At 36.2% G+C, this 25,778-nt stretch overlaps 1 protein-coding gene and 1 long non-coding RNA gene across 2 annotated transcripts in view; one reads left to right on the top strand and one right to left on the bottom strand.

Annotated features, from left to right (window-relative positions):
* Positions 1-21,278: 21,278 nt before the first annotated feature.
* Positions 21,279-25,778, bottom strand: part of LOC125666748 (uncharacterized) — an 8,552-nt gene continuing 4,052 nt past the window's right edge. The window contains exons 2-3 of the long non-coding RNA XR_007366850.2: positions 22,422-22,538; positions 21,279-22,262 (exon numbers count right to left, since the gene is read on the bottom strand). This is a non-coding gene — a long non-coding RNA (uncharacterized LOC125666748). The remainder of the gene's footprint in view (positions 22,263-22,421; positions 22,539-25,778) is intronic.
* The window catches only part of LOC125666723 (uncharacterized), a 42,514-nt gene continuing 40,426 nt past the window's right edge, over positions 23,691-25,778 (top strand). Inside the window, exon 1 of the mRNA XM_048899954.2 lies at positions 23,691-23,921. Within this exon, the coding sequence (XP_048755911.2) occupies positions 23,900-23,921 (22 nt within the window). The 5' untranslated portion in view covers positions 23,691-23,899. The remainder of the gene's footprint in view (positions 23,922-25,778) is intronic.

Genomic DNA, 25,778 nt, shown 5'->3' with positions numbered 1-25,778 from the left:
GACCCAGTATGAACTTTACCAGCTTTAGTAACATCCTTGTGTTTTCACTGTTGCAGAGAATGGTGAAGTTGATATGATGGTCGGCCAAATCCGTATATAACTCTTTCAATAATTGTAATAGTTCTCCCTCATTAGAATATCTATCGGTGTTGTATAGCATCTGTATATTGGATTCTTTGTTCAACCTCTCCGTGAATTCGTCAACAAAAGAAGCTGAAAGATTAAAAAAAATGTTTACTTCAGTTGAAAATCTATCTATCGAAATAACCATTGTTCAATTATTCAAACGTCGATTCGTCAATCGTTTAATTATTTGTTTTTAGATTCGTTTGTTGTGATCTGTTATCTGGACTAATGAATATTTTCTCACCGTATGAGTAATCAAAGAAAACGACAGTTAATTTCCATTCTAGTTGCCTGAAAATTGAACTCGTCAACGAAGCTGCCGTTTGAACTTCAGCATAATTTCCGCTCTCTGTAATAAGAAGATGGCGACTACTTCCCTTGTTTGTACTCGACAGGGTTTCAAGTTCCTTAAACTGAGTCAAACAGTCCCCAGAGACTACGTCATTGCTCGTGGTGTTTAAGTATTTTTCAGTGATGATGTGGATAAGCTTTGATGCATATGAAGGGACGAGTATCACTTCGAGATCGTTTTTTCTTATCCGTAGAGCTGTAATCAGTCAACAAGAATGTCATTTACATGTATTTGCATATTATGTCTCTGCAGATATTCATTTGAAACAAACATCTATAGTATTTTTTTCATCATTTTCATAAATGTTGAATTACCTGTCTGAAGAACGAAATAGGTTTCCGAAAAATCGGTACTGTATAATTGGCAGTTGTTTTTGGAATGACCTTGAAAACCACTGGATATCATATCATCGTATAGAATCCCTGTCATTGTAATACAAAAGTTCGCAGATCAGACATACATTTATAAGTACAAATACAGATACAGACTTTTATTGACATACAAAATACATGCATTCTTTCCACTTTTCATTCTTGAATATCCAAAATTATATGCCATATCGATATTCTTTTGAAGTTTGAGTATATACGAACTCTGAAAGCTATGAAGGGGCTATTGGAAAATTTGAGAGGCAAAGAAAGGTATCATAGGTTATATACGAATATCTGTTCATTAGAATGTTTATGCACAATATGATACGATTTTAATATACCTCAATATAATAAGTCTATGTAACACTTATAAGCATATCTCCTTAGAGGAAGTTCATACAATGTCGAATTAGACATCTCCTTAGAGGAAGTCCATACAATGTCGAATTAGACATCTCCTTAGAGGAAGTCCATACAATGTCGAATTAGACATCTCCTAAAAGGAAGTTCATACAATGTCGAATTAGATATCTCCTTAGAGGAAGTCCATACAATGTCGAATTAGACATCTCCTTAGAGGAAGTTCAGACAATGTCGAATTAGACATCTCCTCGCGACTTGTTTTCACATTCACTAAGAATTATTTCTATGATGTCTCCAATCTAGGGACATTTTTAATCTGTCTGGTTTTCCTGACTGTCTTTGCATCGGTCTTTTTGTTCATCTGTCTCTTTGTCTGCAGCATAACTTTTGAATTACGCAAGAAAGTTTATACTTGGTGAAAGTGAATGGTTAAGGTCCTCAATAGTCAATGTATGTCAAGGTCAAAATTGCCATTCATATTGAAAGTGGTCACGATAAAAAAACCATACACATCCTCTTATTCAGAAACAAATTAAGGAAGTTTCCCCATTAGTATATGAGCACAACAGCGCAGGATGATGCATCGGCGTCAATACTTATTGTTTTAACCCAAATATATTATATATTTGCTACTTAGCCCTATGCAGTAGAAAGGTTTTACACTATTTCAAATTTAGAAAAAAAGTTGGGTTTGTTGAGGAATATTTTTATTTTCGTTCAAAAGAAGCTATGATATGTGTATGAATTTACTATTTTTATTTCATACAAAATAATATATATTATATTCCGAACAGAACACTCGTTCTTAAAACTTCTATCTGAATTGACCTTCGTATGAAAATTCAATTATCAACTTTCTGACTATACCAAACTGTACATGTAGCTCAATAACAAGCTTATTATTGCCTATGGTTTTCCCGTACTTTTTCCAGATCATTGTTGTACATTATCCATGACGTCACAATATAGACATTTAACGTTCCGCTTACTTTGACGTCATAATCACTGTTACTATGATACTGCTATGTATACATTTTTGTAAAGCTTCTGAAGATGTAATGAAAGCGCTAAAGCTTTATGGAGGATTTCTGTGTTTTCTTTTCATATTTTTTGAATATATATATATATATATATATATATATATATATATATATATATAAACCAAAACATACATTTATATTTATATATATATATAAAAACCAAAACATACATTTATATATATATATATATATATATATATATATATATATATATATATATATATATATATTAAAAGAAATAGATTTTTTTAAAAACACAATTTGGATATATATATATATATATATATATATATATATATATATATATATATATACATAGGTAAAAAATTTAAAAAAAAAGATACACGAAGACGTTTAGTAAAGCTTTAGCGCTTTCATTTCAAATCTTCAGAAGCTTTACATTTAGTAACATAGCGACGTTACGTCACAAACAGCGGAACGTTAAAATTAAACAAATCTAGACGTCATTACATACTGACTGTTGAAACGTATTTTTATTTTTTACCTATACTTTTACTGATCATTGCGAAAAGTAATTATTATCTATATATATATATATATATATATATATATATATATTCCCCTTCAATTAAAGAGATTAAATAAATGATATATGCTACATAACTCAGGTTGGAACGCCATTAAAAATTAATAATTTTGAAACATAAAGGGATTTTTCTCATTTGAGAACTCGGTTGTATCTGATGCCCTTATTGATGATTTTATTGACTCATTAGTTGTCCTCGGTCTTATGAATATTATTCATTACAACTTCAGTGAATTTAACCATTAAAATCTTTATGACAGAAAAAAAATTAAAATTGTGATCACTAGTGGAAATTCAGACCATTTCGAAATTGATTTACATTTAAATCTTATCCGGATACCAAGGAAGCTGGATTATGCCAATTGATAAGGCAATGATTTTTAGATTATAAATATATATACAGTAGATGTATTGTTACTTAACACTAATGCAGTAGAAAGGCTTTACGTACGCTTCTCTCTCTCTCTCTCTCTCTCTCTCTCTCTCTCTCTCTCTCTCTCTCACACACACACACACACACACACACGAACACACACACACAGACACGAACACACAGACACACACACACACACACACACAAATATACTCGTAAATAATTGCTTTTACTTCAATTGGTGTTTGTTTTTGTCGAGATATTTTCACTGATATTCGAGACATCTCCAACTGTAGGTGACGACCCACATATAGACCTATGCTTGGCGTTCAGGTCAAAATAAGAAGACATGCACTTTATGACACGTGGAATCGAATGAGGAATATTCGCGGTGTAGGAATATGAATTTTACTTTAAAATTGAATACTTGTAATTACAGTTATCCCCCCTTACACCGGAAGTGGAGAGCGTGATTATTGTCGGCATGTGATTGGTGTAGGAATATGCAATTAATATTTGTTACATTTCTTCTCCTTTAAAGATGGTTGCAGTTCTTGGCACATATTTTTTATTTCAAAGAGACAAGCAAATGTAGACACATTAATCCGTTCAACTGCTTCCAGACTTTCCATTTTCGGAACTATATAATTTGTTTTCGTCACGTGAAATGGTTACAATCCGATCTTTGAACACGTAAGTGGATGAGCGCAAGTTCTTAAACCTGCCAGTGCATTGCCACGCCTATATCATAAAGGTCTTTATCATGCTGAGTTTGATTGATTGATTGATTTTATACTGTGTAAAGTCCCTCTCGAGAATAGTTTACTCATGGAGACGTTACCAATGCCGGTGAAAGGCTGCAAAATTTAGGCCTATGCTCGGCGCTTACGGCCTTTAAGCAAAACGGGATCTTTATCATGCCACACCTGCTGTGACACGGGGCCTCGGTTTTTGCGGTCTCATCCGAAGGACCGCCCCCATTTAGTCGCCTCTTAGGACAAGCATAGTGTACTCAGTTTGAACATTTTTCATTATATTTACATATGGTCTAAACAATATTTCGTTTCTTTGACTTTATGAATGACACTTCCTAAAATTGTACATAGCATCATTCGGTAGGGCACAGGTCGCTCAGGGGTTACAACATTTGCTTCGCGTAAATTGGAACCCCACCCCTTTCTGTGCCATCGTCCAGTCAAACCTCGGACGTAAACAAAGGTAGTGGTTGTTCCTTCGTCAAACGCTCGGCATCCAAGGAGGATCGCTACATTGTTATTTTATTTAATGGTTCATTAAACCGTCTCATACGAAGTATGATTTTTCGATGGAGCTGAACATTTTATTTTTCCATTTTTGTTGTTTACAATGCTTAACTATAGTATTTCTAATGGTCAACCAAAATTTGAATAGTAATTGTTTTAGTTACAAGTGAGATACAACACTCACAATTCCATATGAAAACAAGGCTCGTGTCATGTTTTTGTTTACATATAGATTGCTTAATAGAAAGTAGCATGTTTGAAAGAAAATTATTTGTGCTAAACATTAGAAACTATTTGAAAATCTGCTTTAAACGGACTTCTACTTGTATATTTAACCTATAGATGTAAACGAAAACATGACACAAGCCTTGTTTACATAACAGAGAATTGTGAGATCTGTATCTCCAATATATACCTCGAGAACTGACATTCAAATTTTTGCTGACCATTAGAAATATCTTAGTACAACATTCCAAACATTAAAAAAACGAAAAATGATATTTGAAAATTCTTAGCTCAAATCGTGTCCATGCCCCTTAAAAAAAAGAATGTGTTTTTCCGGAATTTAAAAAAAAAATGTGTTTTCTTTGCAAATAAGAGATTTTAAATTTGTCCGAATTTCGCTGTGATTGGGTGTATGGTATGAATTTCTAATAATAAAAACATGCCTATAAGACTCAGATAAGCGTTCATGGTTTTTTAAATATTCATGAAAATTATGAAAGTTAGTTGCTAGTATTCTTTAAATCTACGGCTAAATTCTCTTCTTCTTTTAAAAACATTTCAGTTAGAAAAACGATACATGTATGTTATAGAGAAATATATTTTAAAACTATGTAACTAGCGAATAAACTACGATAGGTATTCTATACTATACATGCATGTAGATCTATATAAGGACAAAAATGAAAATTCCGAAAACTTGTACATCTACAGGCCACCTTAACTCCATCTTCCCAAATCAAATGTTTCTGATCCGCTCCGCTCCATATTCATGTGAAGCGGAGCAGATCAGCGGATCAGAAACCCTTGACTTCGGAAGGGTGCTTTAATTCATATTCCACACTATGATGTGCCTACTGCGTAAAATGTGAGAGGAGTTTGAGAAAGAAGATATTCTTACAGACGGACGCACGGACCGCAATGACAAGACTATATACCCGTATTTTCTGTTTAGAAAGTGTGTATTTAGAATTGCATAATATTCCATATTTATCTTACATCGTTACCCAAAATTGACGGCGAAAAAAGACTGTTCTAACTACAAAAATGAATTCTACCAAATAAACGTTGATAAATTAAATCTTTAAAAAAAAAAGACCTTTTAAAATTTATATCAAATAGTGCTCACCTATTCGCATCTGATCACATCCATTCATATTTTCTTCTGTAAACTTAATCAAAAACACACAACAATAAAATGAATACCAACAGCATCGTCTCCATATCGTATTCATCTCGATGTGAAACAGTTTCAATCTTCACAATGACGGCGAGAGATTGGAAGAATACCGCCCATCATTATAAATTACAATTACGAACAACGATCGCGATTTTTCCATCTTCCAAATGAGTGTACAAATTAGTTTACTACATATTCCGGCTTCTACATTATCTTTTGAAACTTTAAATGTGGTTGAAATATTAATAGCATCTCGTGGGACATAAATCCATCCGTTTCCATTGCAGTGTGGTTAATATGACGGATATGGACATACTTTGTTTTTTAGTCGAGGACTAGGGCTATATGATGCCGTTTCTAATGGTTAATAGTAAATCATCTACAGCCCAACAATGGAATATCGATTATATTGCATTCTGCGATAATCTACTGCAATTGGGTTTTCTTATTTGATTTTTTTTTTTTTTTTTTTTTTTTTTTTTTGGTCTTCGTTTATCGATATGTACAGGTTGTTAAAAAGTTATTTTTATTTAATATATAAAGCTTGTCGATTTTCTGTGTGCATATTACGTCGCGATTTTATGTGTGCATATTACGTCGTTATTTTCAGGGCGATTTCATGGATTACCGAGAAAAGACACAACTTTTACAAAAACATTTTTCGATTAATTAATGTGAAACACACCAGTTTTTGACAACATTGCCAACTAACATTTCTTTCTATGATAACTAGTTGGATGTACTGAATGTGCGTATCAGAGAATGTGTTTGAGTATATTTTACTTATTTCTTACACAACACATGTACACTGAAAACAACATTTACAACCAAAAAAAACCTATTTACATGTAACTTGATATAGAAAACGAAATATTTTTATTTCATTCGGATTCCACTGTAAAGGGACCAAGCTACAGTATTTTAGACATAATTTCAGAGAGAGAAGATCAGATCACTAGTAAATCTTTTGTAGATAACATTTTAAAAAAAATAATGATTCTCAATGGATTAATTTAGCAGTTTGATCTTATTGCATTACATGTACTATAAAATTCATGAATTTAGTGGCAATGTGGGTTGTGTAGTGACTGAAAACAACGTTACTTTATCTGTTAAGCTAGCTCTACCGCCATATGTCTTTGCATGCAAGGTGAAGATAACGAACAGTGATCAATCTCATAACTCCTACAAGCAATACAAAATAGAGAGTTGGGCAAACACGGACCCCTGGACACACCAGAGGTGAGATCAGGTGCCTAGGAGGAGTAAGCATCCCCTGTATATATATGATATTTTCATGCCCCCGAGATCGAAGATCGGGTGGCATATTGTTTTTGTCCTGTCTGTCATTCTGTAATTCTGTCATGCTGTCTGAAACTTTAACCTTGCTAATAACTTTTGAGCAGTAAGAGCTAGAGCTTTGATATTTCGCATGAGTATTCTTTGTGATAAGACCTTTCCGTTGGTACTAAACATTTTGACCTTGACATTTGACCTACTTTTAAAAAATTTGACATTGTTCATAACTTCTAAATGGTAAATATTAGAGCTTTCATATTGTACATGAGCATTTCTTGTGACAGGATCTTTCTACTGGTACCAAGACATTTGTCCTTGTGACCTTGGCCATCTTTGGAATTGGCCATTATTGGGGGCATTTGTGTTTCACAAACACACCTTGTTAAAGATGTCATACATGCATAAACTTATGTATATATCAACATCAGAAAATCGCACATTTTCGTTAAACTTTCAAAAATCTGCTCCTTTACGAATATTTATAAAAAGTAGTTGTAAATATCAGGAAAATCATTTTATGAAGAAAATATCGGCGCATGAATTATTACCCTTGACAACTTTTATTTAAAATAGATAATTGATCATTTATAGAGAATATAAAACTTCAGTATCAAATATTTTTCATTGTACCCTGTGAATAGGATTCCCACAAAAGATATTTTTCTATCGTGTATAAAGTTTAATAAATGAAAGATTTTGTAAAGAACCTATGACGTCACGTGAGAATGGCGTTACCTTAACAGTTTGATTTATGCTTGGAAATCCTCACAGGTACATGCATACTTTAAGAACAAAGTGAATGTTAACATTGTTACTGAATATGTCATCCTGAATAGATAAAGGCTTTCTCACTTTTATCATTATCATAATTATATTGATTCTACTTACACTACTCGCAACATTGCAAACGTTTACAATATTCAGTATAGAATTCCGAAGAGAAATAGCTTTTCTTAATTATTTATGCTATCAGAATTTTATCAAACGCATAATTTTACACAGAAAACGCAGTAAATGGCTCTGTGCATGCGATTAAAGTAGATAAAAGATTAATTATTATTCATGTCGCAGCAGTTGGTTGAACGCGTGGATATACTTTTAAAATGATTTTAGTTGACGTTTGAAGAACTTGCTATAACTGATGACCCTGCATGATGTTTATTGGTAGATCGTTGCACATTGTTCAAAGGTCAAATATGGCAGAAGACCTTAACATGAACGCTTTACGTTTAAGGATGTTCTCTACATCGTCATAATGGCTAACTTCCTTTTAAAATATGGATGAAAATATAAATATCTGCAATATTTGTATATTCATTTAAAACGTTCTTACCTAACTGAGCAGCTCAGGTTAGCACGTCGACTGCTGAACTGTATATCGCGTGTTCGAGTCCAGCAGGGGTTTTAAATTTTTCTCAGATTACTTTCAACTAAAACTGTATTTTTTGACCAGATAAAGTAAATTTGAAAGTTTTCAATTTCAAAAATATTGTACACATCCACCACTTTTCATTTATATCTTTCTCTGGTGTAGTATACCTCCTAACAGCGGTGATATTCAACAGTTGAGCTTCGCAGTTACGAAAGCGAATGCTCCATGTTGATGTTTTTAAATGTTCAACATTTTCCTAGTGTATACAGGCTCTCACTATTATTAAGACACTTTAAAGGGACAATGGACACGATATGAGCTGAAATTTTTCAAATTTTATTTTTCCATTTTTATTGTTTACAGTGCTTAGCGCACAGTGTAGCGCACAGTGTATAGGGAACCTAGTGACAGAGCTAGTTTTTCCATGGATGTGGTAGAACCTCTCTCTCTTGATCACACAAGTTAACAACGGCCAGCTGTTCAGACCGCTACATGTTGCAGTATTAAAGCTTTTATATTTCCTGCAGAAATAGTACACCCCATGCCATTTTCTCTTTACAAGTGTACAAACAGAACAGAAATTTTCTCTGTAAGACGCTTATATTCTCTTTACAAGTGTACAAACAGAACAGGAATTTTCTCTGTATGACGCTTATATTCTCTTTACAATTGTACAGGCAGAACAGGAAATTTCTCTTTGTAACACTTGTATTCTAAAAGTTCATCAGCAGCTATGTTTTACAAAACGGCGTTTTCATGTAATATGATACTAACCGAAAAACCCTATCAGTTATAGAGGCAGTGGGTAACATGTTCTAGTCAAAATGTGTTATGGTTTAGTATTGATGAAAGATTATTACATAAAAATGTTTTATTTGAAGTTGTTTACATTCCCCAGGGGGGAGTAATTTTAGTTCTATTGATATCTTAAATATTTACTGAAAATAGATTAATACATCATAAAAGTCCAATTTGTTAACTTGGTGAATTTAATTCAAAACTGGTATTATTGATGATTTTGTTGGCATTGATAACAATGTAATACCTGAAGTTCTAGACATTCAAAACAATGTGGTTACCATTGACAATGTATATTTGTTTAATGAATGTAGTGTTCCCAGGACAATAGTAGACATGATGACTATGCTTTTACGCTAAATGAGCTATGTAAAAGTCTCGATTTATTTATTGTAAACGGTAGATTTTGGTCATGATCGAAACTAGGGTCACACCACCTATAACGATTCTATCATTGATTATGCTATTGTGTCACCTGAATTATTCCGCAATTTATCTTATTTTAAAGTATTGCCTTTTTGATCATATTTTAAGTCTTTGTAATGTTGTATTTGAAAGTGGTGTAATATTTAGTACATGTACATAGTCTGAAGGTTACATTTGTCCAATTTATAACTATGAAAGGTGATAAAGCTAACAACTATAGGGGTATAACAATATTAAGGGAATTTTGGCAAGTTATTTACATGTCCACTTTTGTAATCGTACTTATACTCCAACTGCCCTTTCAAAAGATGAAATTCTTCAAAACCATGCTTCAGTTTTAGACACGTTTAATATTCCAGGCAATGGCTCGAATAAGTACAAGTTATCGTACTTATAATTTATTCCTAAACTTCACAAAAACCTTTACAAATAAACACACATTGATGAATTGGACAAATGTTCTACAAAGCCCCTCTTCTTGCTCCTCGCGAAAATATTTTACATTTGTGAAGGAGAAACTTCAAATGTACTGTGCCACATATACCAGAAGTGGTGTAAATCAAATGTGGATTCTAAAAAAATCTAAAGAACTTTAAGTTAATTTGAAACACAAAAACTTTTCTCAAATCATCACTTTACACGACCATTCCTCACGATGAATTAATGTTTAGATTTTTTGACAGTTGCTTCTTTAAGAAAAATGTAAAAAGGAAATATTTGTATATGTACAGGCTCTTTAGACTACCACAGGTCATGAATGTTATTATTTCCACATCATACCGCCAGTTCCTTATAAGCTCAAATTTACAAACAAAGGAATAGATGCCGTCAACATAAGCAACGTTCTTCGTCATAAAAGGGTTCAGTCTTGTATTCCAACTTATTTCAAGTTGAAGTCTACTCTCAGTATTTCCTACAAATATACTTCTACTATTGCATCCAAACATTTTAATAATAAACAAACTTAATTTGCAGTGCCTAGATATAGACCATCTTATACTTAATCCACCTACGTGTTCTTGTTCATCGTCTTCTTTCAACTATAGTTCAGCTGGACATGTCATTACTGGTGATGTTGATGGAGTTGAAAATGAGGACCTCAAATCACTTATTCTAAAATGTCCTAAGTACAGAGAACCTCGGTCTTGCAATTGGCGATAGAACTTCATCTCTATTATGAATTCTGTCGAAGATTATGCCAGACGATGGGCTAAATATGAAAAAGAAGAACTTGATACATCGTCAAAATGGATTAAAAATGTAAGAGGAATATTACAATCCCGCATTAGACATATTAAAACAAAAGTACGTACCATCTATCCTTCTGTGTTTAATAAACCAGAAATGATAAAAGAATTAGATAGGTTACATGAGGAATATGTTTTGGTTTCAGCTGACAAAGCTTGTAACAACATTGTCTTTGTTTGTAAGGCTCATTACAACCGTATTTTAAGCCAACTTGGCATTAATTCCACTTTTGGTAATCGTACTTATACTCCAACTGCCCTTTCAAAAGATGAAATTCTTCAAAACCATGCTTCAGTTTTTGACACATTCAATATCCCAGTCAATGGGTCGAATGAATATTAGTTACCGTACCTATACTGGATTCCTAAACTACATAAAAACCATTACAAACAAAGATACATTGCTGGATCCAGTAATTAAATGTTCCGCCACGCCCCTATCTGTCATCCTTACGAAAATATTAACAGCTGTGAAGAAGAAACTTCAAACTTACTGTGCGACTGCATATGCCAGAAGTGGTGTAAATTAAATGTGGATTCTAAAAAAAAATTCTTAAGAACTTTTAGTAAATTTAAAATCGCAAAACTTTTCTCGAATAAACAACATCAAAACATATGACTCTTCAACACTTTACATGACCATTCATCACGATGAATTAAAGACTAGACTTTTTGACATAATGGCACACTGATTTTGACTATGGATAACTCCGTTTACCTGATCAAGATATAGGGCTCACGACGGGTGTGACCGGTCGACAAGGGATGCTTACTCCTCCTAGGCATGAATGTTGATCGTCCGTTTCGGCAGATTAGATTCGCTTTCACCAGCCATTAGCCTCCGAGTTCAAACGAGTCAACCATATTGAAACTTTAAGTTTCCGGTGAAGATCCGCAGCAAAAGTAGTAATATTTTCCAATTGTTTTGCACTTTTTGAATTTGAGTCATTCAGTGCTGAACAACTACAATATGGTTGACTCGTTTGAACTCGGAGGCTAATAGCTGGTGAAAACGAATCCGATCTGCTGAAACGGACGATCAACTTCATTCAAATATTGTGAGGGTGACCCCAAGCAGCTATATTTTAAACGGTACTTGTAAGTTAGACTGGAACGGATGTATAAACTCCAACGTAATGAAGGAAAATTGCATGGAGAAAATGGTGTAGGGTTAACGACGGCGACCTAATTCTCGGAAGTTGGACTTATTTTTTCACAGTTTCTGTGAAGTCAGGTAAACGATTTATGTATTACAAAACAGAACAATATTCTGGCTTTCAACTGGGAAAACTTTTTATGCATTATCACGATTAAAAAGATTTTTGAGTTTGAAGCTTACAACCGAGAATTTATGGCCGCTTTGTTGTCTCCCTTTTCACTATATACTATATATACCAGTTTGCTCAGATTGTGTCAAAACCCTTGTGCTTCATCAGGTAAAGTCTCTGGATACGGACATGGATTCGTCCGGGAACAACAGTGGTTGTCGTCGGGTACGGCGGATGCCGTTACTGAGCAGGTGCCAAACACTGAGAGAAGACTTGCGCTAAGCTTCGGTACGAAGCTGAATTCCCTGATTGGGGGAAGTGTAGCGGACAATATAAGAAGGAACCTATACTGCTCCGCTAGTGAGCTAGCTTTTCCAGTGATGTGGTAGAGTGTATATCTTCATCACACAAGTGAAGCAACGGCGAGCGTGATCAGCACTTGGCTGGGTGACCGCTACACGTTACACAAATGAGATTTTCAGTATACGTTTGCATTTAAATTTTTGATAAACCTGCAGTTTTGATTTAAAACATATGTACTAGATAAATCTTAAGATATAACTAATCAACAGTTTAACTTGATTCTATTCTCAATTCATGGTCGGGTTTTAGTCAGTATAATGTGGGCATCATTCTCTACCCAGAGTTCTGTGCGCTACGAGCACACACTCTGGTGAGAGAATGATATGGGCATGTGACAAAGAAATATGACGCACAATATATATATATATATAAAGAAAGTTGGAATATATCTAAATTGTTTTATTTAAAAACGGTAGAATAGAGCCTTACAAATCGTAATTTGCAGGTTGTAAATTTAGATATTGACTGAGAAACATGGATTATCATTTTAGGTACATAAAGAAAGCCAGCAAATGTTTAGAATGATCAAAAATGTCGCGGAAGTGAATCACTCCCACATCTGCACCAAATAAATGTTACGGAGATCCTAAGGAGCCCCCCCCCCCCAATCGGAGAGGGTTACATCATTGCAGCTAGTACATACACCACCGGGATAAGTAAAGTATGATTGTGATATTGGCTATTCTTTTTTTTTTTTTTTAAAGTTTCATTTTGCAACTAAAAAATGCACGTTTAATGAACTACACAACCTACAAAATTGTCTCTGGTTCACACTTTGGCGGGGGGGGGGGGGGGTCATTTTTTATGTTAAACATTAAAATCATAAATAATTTAATTTTACATGTTACACGCTTTTTAACTGGTTGAAAAATTATTGGAATATCGTATCCAACGAAAAAAAAATAAATGGCCGGAACTACTTTCTATTGGAATGTTGGGGATTCCTCTGGATGTTTCGTATTTATATATAGATTAGGGAATCCTGAAAAGAAAGACTTAACAGTTCTATTGATCTATTTTATTAAACAAAAACAAACAAATATCAAATATAATTAATATATAATTATGCAAAATGAAATAAACATGGCTATTTGAGGACACCCCCCCCCCCCCCAAATCCCACACGTCTGTTTCTGCAATTCCGGGCTGAGAGTTAAATGTATTCAACCGGGAATGACGAATTTAGTCCAGTTTGCACCTTGTGACAACTTCCTTCATGTCACAAACCTATTCTCTTTAGAGAAGTCTGTTTAGTGCGGGAGATCGAGAAACACGTGTGAACAGTCTAACAAGTTTAATAAAGATGGCAGTCAAACAAAATACAGTGCATTCTGGGAATAGTTCAATACACACATGAAATATCGCGGGAAATTCAAACTGGGAAATAATCTTTAAATGTATTATGCTATTAATATATTATAAACATCTCCTTCCTTAAGATTATAAATCTCAAAAATTTATCTTTACCAAAATTAGGAATAGTTGAAGCAAAAATAGATGTACAGTACATAGGAATTGAATTTTTCAATGTATCAAAATATCTTTATATAATGATTAGAGTTTACTGTCTTTTTAACATAATTACATACAACTGTGTAATGTCTCTATTCATTTCCAGTGAAATGTGCAAAAATGAATACCATGTACATTAAAGTAAATGAATAGCAAAATAGCAAAACTGTTCAAAATGTCTGACATGACTTATGAATAAATTCACAGCAAATAGTCACTTAGGTATTTGGGGCGTTTTATTTCGCGACCACTACGCCTTACGGTAGCTGGTGGAGTGCTACTCTGTGGAATGTTCGTAACAGGTACACTCGGAGTTTCATTGGTAAGTGGTGTGGTTGTTTCGGTACACAGCGATTCCTCTGAATTCTGGTTCCCCATCGGAATTTCCGGTTCCGGTTCCATAGCGGAAGAACACTGAAAATCACTTGGCACAGATGAATCTTGCATTTCATCATTGACATGAAGCAAGTGCTTACGATTTCTCCTGAGGTCTCCACTGAGAGTTTTCACAAAGTATGAACGGTTCGCGTAATCAGCAGATGTGACGATTCCTGCCTCATCCCAAGACTTTTCTTTATCAGTTTTCACCCTAACACGGTCACCTACGTAAAGTGGTTTTAAAGTGCGAGCTCCATGCATACGATTGAAGTTTACACGCATCCTGTGTTTGGATTGTCTGTCCTTTTCCCTAACTCTTCCTAGGTCCGGCCATCCAGGCTCTAGTTGGTCAGAACCAATCGGAACGGTAGTTCTGATTTTACGTCCCATGATGAGTTCAGATGGACTAGTACCTGTCGCATGTACGGGGGTACTGCGGTAAGCCATTAGGGCTAGAAATACATCCGGCTGTTTGAGTATTCGTTTGGCTACTTTAACCGCACTCTCTGCCTCTCCATTTGCTTGAGGATAATGAGGACTGGAGAATGTATGATGAAATCCATAATCAATCGAAAACTGTCTGAATGATTTCGAACTGAACTGTCCACCGTTATCACTAACAAGTTCCTCGGGTATGCCCCATCTGGCAAACATATTCTTTAATTTGCCAACTACGTGATTACTTGTGATATTGTCCAGGTAGGCAATCTCCAAATACCGAGAAAAGTAATCCATCACTACAAGGTAATTTTTGCCCTGTAATTCGCAAAGATCAGCTCCAACCCTTACCCAGGGACGACTAGGAAGCTGAGTAGTTTTAAGTGGCTCACTACGCTGTGACGGACGGTTGGTATTACAAAACTCGCAACACCTGATCAAATGTTCCAAATCACTTGATAATCCAGGCCACCATACTGATGACTTTGCACGATCTCTTGACTTGTTCAGTCCCAAATGGCCTGTATGTATCGCTGCGAGTACATCAGCTCTCAGGGATTCTGGAATCACTAGTCTGTCTCTATAGAACAGTATACCATCAGACACTGAGAATTCGAATCTTGGCGCGAAATATGGTTTCAACTCCGCATACAATGAATTTTCTTTTTGCGGCCAACCTTGCATAGTGTATCTCATGACGTCAGGTAGAATCGGATCTGAAGATGTTTCGTTACGAATTTCTTCCAATTTCTTATCTGATAATGGTTTCGTATTGACCACGGACGCTACGTATGCGGTAACATCTTCAACAGTATTGCTTTGATCACTGATATTGAGAGGACTTCTCGAAAACGTATCCGGAACCACGAGCTGTTTTCCTGGAACATGTTTCGCTACGACATTGTACCTACGTAATCTCATCAGTAATCTCTGGCATCTCAATGGCGCTTTATTGAGATCTTGAGTATTAATCAGCGGTACTAACGGCTTATGGTCCGTAATCAGTTCGAATGATCCAATTCCCATGAGGTATCGGTCGAATTTCTCGCATGCCCACACTCCGGCCAAACATTCCTTCTCAATTTGCGCATATTTACGCTCTGCCTCGGTAATTGTGCGAGACGCAAATGCGATTGGTTTAGTCTCTCCATCCACAACTTGAAATAGCGCTGCACCGATACCGAAACTACTTGCATCCGCACTAACGATAGTGGGTCGAGTCATATCGTAAAATGCAAGTACTGGCGCTTCTGTAATGAGTTTCTTCACACGGTCAAACGCACTTTGCTGAGATTCATCCCAAGTCCACGCTGTGTCTGATTTTAACAGATTATTGATAGGGTTCATGATACTGGATAGATCAGGAACAAATCGACCAAGATAATTGATCATCCCGATAATACGACGCAACTCACTGATGTTAGTCGGTGGTGGCAAATCCAGAATAGAGCGCACACGTTCTGGACTAGGTTGAACACCATCTTTCGAGATGATGTGTCCAAAATATTCAATTTTCTCCTTTCGATATTCGCACTTGTTGGGATTTAGCTTGATCCCTGCATCTCTAATACGATCCAATGCTGCTTTTAATCTGCGGTCGTGTTCATTGCGTGAAGATCCATAGATGATGACGTCATCTATTATCGACTCTACGCCTTCCAACCCAGATAGTACTTCTCCCATGCGCCTTTGGAATATATCGGGTGCTGACGAGATTCCGAACGGTACGCGCGTGTAACAGTACCTTCCAAAAGGAGTAATAAATGTAGTCAATTTTTGACTGTCCTCGTGAAGTTTAAGTTGATGAAATCTTGATGCTGCATCCAATTTAGAGAATATGGTCGCTTCGCTTAATTTCGGAGAGATATCGTCCAGATTCGGTAGCATGTAGTACTCACGTTTAACGGCTTCGTTAAGACGCTTCAGATCGATGCAAATACGCACATCACCGTTTTTCTTTGTTGCTGGAACAATTGGTGCACACCAGTCAGTAGGTTCATTAATTTTACGAATGATACCATCATTTTCTAGTTTGTCGAGTTCTGCTTTCACTTTCGGCATAAGAGCGAACGGTATTCGTCGAGCAGTCGTAACACAATACGGTTGCGCATCAGATCGGAGAACAATTTTCACTGGGTCACCTTTCATAGTACCGTGATGTTCTATGACACTTCCTATCTTCTGAATGAGACCCATGGTAGACGCAACTGATCTTGATAGAAGATTATTCTGAGAGTCGGTGCTTGGAATCACAACTACGTGAAATGAATAAGGATGATTCTTATGTCGAGTAGTAACCTTGAATTTTCCAAGTGAGTGAAGATCACCGTTTGGCGTTTGTAGTTTGCTGTTGTTCACATGTAATTTTGGTTGAAATGGTAGCAATTTGTACGTGTATTCTGACATGATGGAAATGTCAGCACCAGTATCAATCTTGAACGGAATCTCTGAACCACAAACTTTAAGTTTAACAAACCACGGTTCTCCCTCGTTGCACGCGGTCACTGAACCTAGAAAGTAGTCATGATGATCATTGTCGTCGTCGACAATTTCACGAACACCGGCAACAGTGTTGGAACGACAGCACACTGCGCAATGATTCCTACGGTTGCACTTTCTGCATCGCCGTCCATGAGCTGGGCACTGACCCTCGTAATGTTTACGATTGCACGCTCCACACAACGGTAAATTCGCATTCTGTCGGTTCTGATTATTAGATCCTCTGCCGCGACTAGACTGTCCACCGCGAGTCCGTTGCGCACCTCTTCCACGATTTACTTGGTGTGGCGGATCTTGAGTATGACGTTTCACCCGTACCGCATCCAAATTTTTGGATTGTAGATCTCTAATTTGAGATTTCACTAATTCAGAATTCCTGGCCATTTCTGACGCTTTCTCAAGAGTCAAATCCTTGGTTAGCTGCAGTTTCTCTGATAGTCCTTTGTCGTTGATGCCAATAACAAGTCTATCTCGGATTGCCTCGGATCTGTTAGCAAAATCACAATGTTCTGAGAGTTCATGCAGTGAACGAATAAAAGTTTCGACTGATTCTCCTTGAGCTTGCGATCTCAGGTGGAATTTGGCCCTTTCGTGAATCACGTTACGTTTGGGTACAAAATAGTCATCGTACTTCTTCAGAATTACCTCGAACTTTGTCTCATCTTCCCCGTCACCAAATACGAAAGACTTAACTATGTGTTCCGCCTGCAGTCCCATGGCATATATCAATGAACTAATTTGGATGGCTTCATCCTCCTTGTCAAGTTTCGTGGCGGTTCGGTACCTGCAAAATCGCTGTTTCCACTCCGGCCACTCGCTTGGTCGGCTAAAGTCGAACGATTCTGGCGGGTTGAATTTAGGCATAATGGTTCAGAATATCGGAAATGTCACCTGAAAAACACTTACAGTCTCTAGGCGTTTCCTTACTGTGTTAAGTCTTCTGACACCATGTTTAGTGCGGGAGATCGAGAAACACGTGTGAACAGTCTAACAAGTTTAATAAAGATGGCAGTCAAACAAAATACAGTGCATTCTGGGAATAGTTCAATACACACATGAAATATCGCGGGAAATTCAAACTGAGAAATAATCTTTAAATGTATTATGCTATTAATATATTATAAACAAAGTCGAGAGGCATAGAGGAGTTTAAATCACAATTCTGATTAGGCCAGCCTGCTTTTCTCTTAACTGGTCCCCTATTGTGACAGCTCCCAAGACCAGTTAACATAAACCCGGGACAGGGGACATGTTGAAAATGGATTAAAATTAAGCAAGAAAGTGTTGATTTCCTTGTGGCAGTTTTGTGCATTACTGCTAAATGTTTGAAAACAAGTTGTCTATTGCGTAAATCCAGGCACATCTGAGTCGAAACGTCGGTCGAAGCATAAACCGTCACCGACTCCGGCATTTACCCGTTTTCCAGAACCAAAATATGAATACTTACGAAGAGAAGTCGATGAAGGCTATGTCTCTCGACTTCTCTAAAGGGAATAGTCACAAACCCAAATACCAGATACACCGCACACTGCCTCAGAGATACTGCAATATCGTAGCCCTTAACGACTATGGTTTCGAACTCCAGCATAACGTTTATGAGTGGGCACCGAAAAGAGGCTTCCGTACGACGTTACAACAGCTGTGATGCCTTAGGAATTCACCGAAAAAACTCGGAAAACCTCTGTAACACTCACATGTCCACCTGGAAGCCGTGACAACCCTCAAGAGAACCCTACCTGGCACGGTGGCACCCCACATCTTGATTGTGCTTGTGTCCCACGCTTTCCGTTGGTACCGACATCGAACTTTGCACTTAATTCTAGTTCCCCTCAACAAAATTCTTGCAATTTTCTCTCAACAGGACTTGTCTCTAACTCATCCTTTTAAAACTGCATTCTTCAGCCCACAAGAACCCCGTTTGCTCAACAGTAAACAACAGTTTGTGAAAGTCGCCATTAGGCCTAACGGATTTAGTTGTGTTTTTTTTTTTTTTTTTTTTTTAAAGTTGTGTATACACAAATTACTACGCCCATCTCGAAATGACATGGAGTATAGTCCAAGAATAACTCGTTAGTTCAACTCAAATCAAATAATGTTTTATCATATAAACTCAATGTTTTAAAATATTAAATGATAAGGAATGAATTTATTATTTTTTCGTTGGATGGAGGTATACCACGAAAAAAAAGACGGAAAACTGCATCACTGCGCACAGGAGAGGTACCCATCGTATGGAAAACAGCCAACATCTGCCCTATATATAAGAAAGGGAAGAAATATAAGGCAGTAAATTGCAGGCCAGTGTCATTGACGTGCATCTGTAGCAAAATCATGGAGCACATCGTGACTAGTCACACCATGAACCATGCTGATGACAATAATATCATGTACCTACTCCAGCATGAGTTCCATAGTGAAACTATAGTGTTTATTGACGACATCTCAATCAACATCGACAAGGGAAAACAGACTGACTGCTTTATCATGGACTTCTCCAAAGCATTTAATAAAGTGAGCCACATTCTTCTAATCCATAAGCTCAACCATTATGGAATAAAAGGAAAAAAATCAATGGATCCAAAGCTTCCTTACAAACCGCAAACAAAGTGTAGTTATGGAAGGGGAATCATCTGAAGAGGTGCCAGTGGACTCCGGTGTGCCACAAGGTTCAGTCCTAGGTCCGAGTCTCTTTCTATTTTACATAAACGACATGCCGGAAGGGTTTTCGTCGACCGTACGACTCTTTGCTGATGATACCGTGGCATAAATGACTATCACTTCAGATGCAGATGCAGAGAAGCTTCAGGACGACCTGAACCAACTAGCAATCTGGGAAAACAAATGGCTCATGCGGTTTCACCTAGAAAAATGTAATGTGCTTATACCATCACCAAACATTGAAAAATCATCAAGAAGAACTACATCTTACACGGCCACCAGTTAGAGCATATTCCAGATCAGCAAAATATATCGGTGTTACAATCTCGACAGACTTAAAATGGACCCAGTACATAAATAACATCTGTGCTAAAGCAAACAGCACCACTGGCTTCCTCAAAAGAAATATCAACATCAGCAACTCTAACATCAAAGAGAAAGCCTATAAATTATTAATACGACCAACAGTGGAGTAGGCCAGTGTGGCCTGGAATCCTCATCAAAGTCAGATATTCTAAAAATTGAAATGATTCAGCGTAGAGCAGCCCGGCATGTCCACAACAGATACCATAACATCTCATCTGTACATAACCGAGATGCTTAATCAGCTTGAATGACCTTCATCAGAAGAGCGGCGAAGGGCATCCAGCCTCTGTGTTATGTACAAGCTGATCAACAACAAACTTCAGATTGACATTAGCGAGAAACTAAGAATCTAACGAAGAACATCCAGGAATAACAACATTATGGCAGTGCAAATTTCATCATGTCGAACATCAGTGAGGAAGGAATGGCGCCCATAAAATTTTCAAACTTAAGGGAAATCGTGATCTCATTGTAGACATATTTCAAGCCTTATAAAATTTGTAAAATCCAGGAGCCATCAGGGGCTTCGCCCCCTTGATCCCCCACCACAGCTTTGCCCTGGTCCCACTGGGGGCCTCAAGGCGGTCCCCAGACCCCTTACCTCATACCCACCAACCGCAATTCCTGGATCCGCCCCTCATCAAGGAGTGGAATGCCTTATCCACCTCTACTGTGATGGCTCCGAGCCTTGAATGCTTCAATGCTCGTCTCCGTCAATAAGCCACTGGTATATATCCCAGCAGGCATTTAAACGTTGAATTAACGTCAGTCGTTAACGTTGAATCAACGTTAAATTTGGTTGCATATGATAGGTGAAGCAACGTCAGATATCAACGTTGTTTCAACATCAGATATCAACGTTACTCTTCAACGTTGAATCAACGTTGAATTTTGGTTGAATATGAAAGGTGAAGCAACGTCAGATATCAACGTTGTTTCAACATCAGATATCAACGTTGCTCTACAACATTAATTCAACGTTGAATATTGGTTGCATATGAAAGGTGAAGCAACGTCAGATATCAACTTAGAAATTTGGTTGCATATAAAGTTGAATCAACATGGAATTCCAACATCATCTTTAAATTAGATAGACATTGAAAACAGGTTGAATCAATGTTCATATTTGGTTGTAGCAACATTGATAACTGGTTGAAATTACATTTAATTTATCATGCATTGAACTTATCTGTTCGAAAATGAATTACTTGGTGTCAATGTTGAAATACATTTCCCTAGCTACACTTCCAATCAATGAAATAACTTCCTGGCAAAATAAGTGAACAGCATTCACAGATACCCTTTGTATTGTGCCTTAACTAAATTAATATACCATTGGAATCATAACATTACACAAAATTGAGATCAATAGCAATTACATTTATTCAAGAAATAATAAGACATACCGGTACTTTTAAGGCATGTGTAACAAGAGCAATTACTCTCACACTGCAAAATAGGTCCTACATGTACCAATATATTCAACAATGTAGTAGTAATTAAAGGAAAGATTAAATCCAAATAAACCATTCTTTGGGGGAAAAAACCCACAGTGTTCACTGTTATTATCTCAGTCCTGCTGTTCCTCGGATGAAGTGTATATTCTTTAATTTTATTCCCTTGAAAAAAAGTTACCCCATTCTATCCTCACGGGGAAGTGTTACTTTGATTAATAATGGTCCTGCTGTTCTTGAGAAGATTTTTTAAAGCTAGAAAATAAAAGACAATGGTTCACAAGAAACGTGTTCTCCTTATCAAAAGTCCAAGAGGTTCCCCTTTATCCCAGCATTGTGGAATTTCAACTGTAAAAGAAATATTCATCTATATGATTTTATAGTACTGCCTTAAATCAACTTTCTTTCATATTTGGTTAACCTTTGCGAGGAAGGTGAAATTGCAAAATAAACAAGTAATACTGATAAAGATATGGTTATAATATGTTTTATTATATATTCATTTACCATCACACCTTTCCTCTTCCACCTCCACTAATAGTCCTGGTGCATATTTTAGGAAGCGTCCCATTCCATCGTATATTTTTGTTTCGGTGGTATCATGGTGGCTCTGAATGACGTTCTCTAAAAATATACATGGTAGAATATTGTAACATATCAAATTAAACACACTGTATTTGAAATGATTGTGCAATGTGCATTAAAATGATTTTGGACATTGAAATTATGTTGAACAACCAAGTATTGATAAATGTTCAACGTTGAAAATATGTTATATCTGCAACGTTGTTTCAACGTTGAAAAAACGTTGAGGTATCGACGTTGAAAACAACGTTGAATTATAGTTGATCAATGTTGCAACCAATATTCGACCTACTTTCAACGTTGAAACAACGTTGCGTGCCTGCTGGGATGTGTTTTAACATGCACACACTCAACAGGGGCATAATAGTCATCATTTTGACAGTGGCCACTTACTGGTAGAAGTAGAAGTAGACCACTTACATCGATGACCTTACATTTTCAACACTTGTCTCAATCTTTGTTTTAAATACAACAAATAATAATTAAACTCTCTGTATAACAAGGATTATTTACAAGTGAAACTTTTTTTAGAAACAAAATGTTGGGGGATATCGTGAATCAGACTCCTTTTGCGTCTATATATATGGTGTACTCCGTAAAAAAATTCGCGACTTGGCGGATTTATTTCTTGAATAACCGTTGATGCAATCTATACCAAGAGTTGTCGTTCCTTGCTCTTACATACACCTCTGTCAACCTCTCGAGGGTTTTACAAGATTCTTGTTAAATGGCAATTAAGTATGCTTAAATAAAGTATGTTACAAAAATATATGTAAATAGATAAATAGTGAGCAGATGTCAAGTCATTTTGTGACGCAAGAAGCATTGATTTGGGTTGAATCGCGGATATTGGGTTGTTATATTATTAATACCAGGCTAAGTAACATAGGTACATGAAAAAAAGCATAGCAATGGGGGAAAACTACAAATAGTTGTTTGTCCTACATTTTCCCGATATTTCATAAAGTAGTTCTTAGATTTATTAGCCGTAAAAATAGTGGATTTACACGTGGAATAAAATTGCTTATTTTGAGACGTTGACGGAGTGTGAGGAACGATAACTCTGAGTAGAGATAAACATATTCAATTTTATCCGACTATCAATTTTTAAAAAGGTAGTTAATACCGTCGGAAGGCCTCGGGTGTGTGCCGAATGACATGTTTATATTTTCATCCAATCAGATTAAAGATGATTACCTTCTGCGGTTCCAACATTAGCGCGGTAATTTGGACTGACGATGACGATAAACCTAACTCCTTTAGTCATTTTTTATATATAAACTGTAAACGCGTGTCTGTTTTGCAGTTATTACATGAATACTCTTATTTACCACGTATGCTGCACGGACACAGGATGATCACGAACTACTAACAGTCTTGTGTTTTGACATGATACCGATATGAAGAATGACTCGAGAAAAGGTATCTGAGGTTAATTACTTCAGTCAGTTGCGTGACAAAAACAAGTTAATATGTTGACGGTGATACCGTTTGAGTGAGCGCGGCTTTATGTATGTACATATTCTGTAATGTTCATGCTTTGATCAGGTTCAATTTAAACAATATCTATTTGCCTAATATTCATATAAACATGAATGAAATTAAGTAGCTAAAACAGCTAGCCCGTTTTAGTTTTATTATTAAAAATCATTACAACATGTATACATTAATGTGATTGAAATATCTTTTTGCTATATATACATTTCATTTCCACTGCCTTCGCTGTGACTTGCTTAATCTTTGACGTGCGAAATGTTCTGAACTGTATGCTCTCAGCAGTCGACTCCTTTTTTCTACCCTCAATCTTATCAAGTTAATAATTGTATGATAAAATTGCCCAAACCTTTCAAGTTTGTCAAACTGTAAACAGCACTGCCTTTGAACATAAAACACATTTCAATATAATGATAATTTAAAAATAAATCAATAAATTTAACTATAGGGCATGTACATGCGCTGATCACAACCCCCTCTCCTCACCATCATGCGCTCCAATCTAAATTTTAAAAAAAAAATGAAATTCATATGATAATTATTGTGTACTGTAGCAATGGTATGTTCCAAAAGAGAAAATCAGAACAATTTTTATAATATTGTACATAATCCAAGTTGTAACTAGGGCTGCAATGGGTACCTGAAATAACCGAAAACCGTGGGTCGTGTTGTTCGGGTCGGGTTCGGTTCCATTTTCCTGTATTTCGGTTCGAGTTTGGTTTTTAAAATAGAATCATTATGTCATCAAAATCCTCAAAGTTGGCTGTATTTTGATCAATTGTTAAATGATGGCATTGTCAACGAAACTGCAGATAATGACAGTATATGTAAGATATGTAAGACGCATTGATAATACGCCACAGGAGCAACATCGTCAATGACAAAACATTGAAAGCATGGATGGAAACGAATAGAAGTGACAATGCTGTTTCTAGTACCATGGATGTCGAGTCTAAACCTCAGTCCACGTCCCCGAGTAATTATTGTGACAAAATACAATAAAGGTTTTTGATTTTAACTGTATATTAGATTCTTAAAATAGTTTTATAGACCCGAACCGAAATACCTGAACCCGAAGTAAAAAATTTAGAACCGACCCAACCCGAAAATTTTTGGAACCTTAACAGCCCTAGTACAACACAATTAAATGATGAAATATTTCAGCATTCACATATAATTATTGAATAGAATTGCAACATATTTAAGCCCCTCTCCACTGTTGTTGTGAGGATACATTAATTAAGATTAATTCACAAAACTAGAATTAATTAATGATTTTTTTTTCAGTCGTTAATACACGTATCAACACTTCGTGCAAGTTTCGTCCCTTGTCCGTTGTCCTTTGTAATTTTGCTATCTGTAGCTTTGACACCTGTCATGTTTCCATCAATTGCTGTCAACTACAATTATGCCCCAGATTGGGGCAACCCATTAACTTGTATGAAAACTTGGTAATTGGCTAAAATTCAAAGTAATAACATCTTACATTTGGTAAGGTAAAGAAGGAAAACTTGGTTTTTCACTGATTGACCTTTGGCTGACCCCGCAAAGAGACGTAACTCGCGGCGAAGTGTTGATGTGTGTATAGCAAGTGGCGTGGTTGGTTATCTTGAGGGGGAGGGGGTAATCGTGGTTTGCATTACCGGATGTGTTTAAAAGGAAATGGATTCAAGCACTTATATATTTGTAGTCGCCAAAAAATAAAAAAAAAATTAATATTTTTAATCCGATGGAATACCATAGATTTTTTGTAATTCTTGAAATAGCACTAATTCAGTACCTGTG

Source organism: Ostrea edulis, chromosome 10 (assembly GCF_947568905.1).
Source record: "Ostrea edulis chromosome 10, xbOstEdul1.1, whole genome shotgun sequence".
NCBI lineage: Eukaryota > Metazoa > Mollusca > Bivalvia > Ostreida > Ostreidae > Ostrea > Ostrea edulis.
Note: the sequence above shows the minus strand (reverse complement) of the source record. Positions and strands in the feature narration are given on the sequence as shown.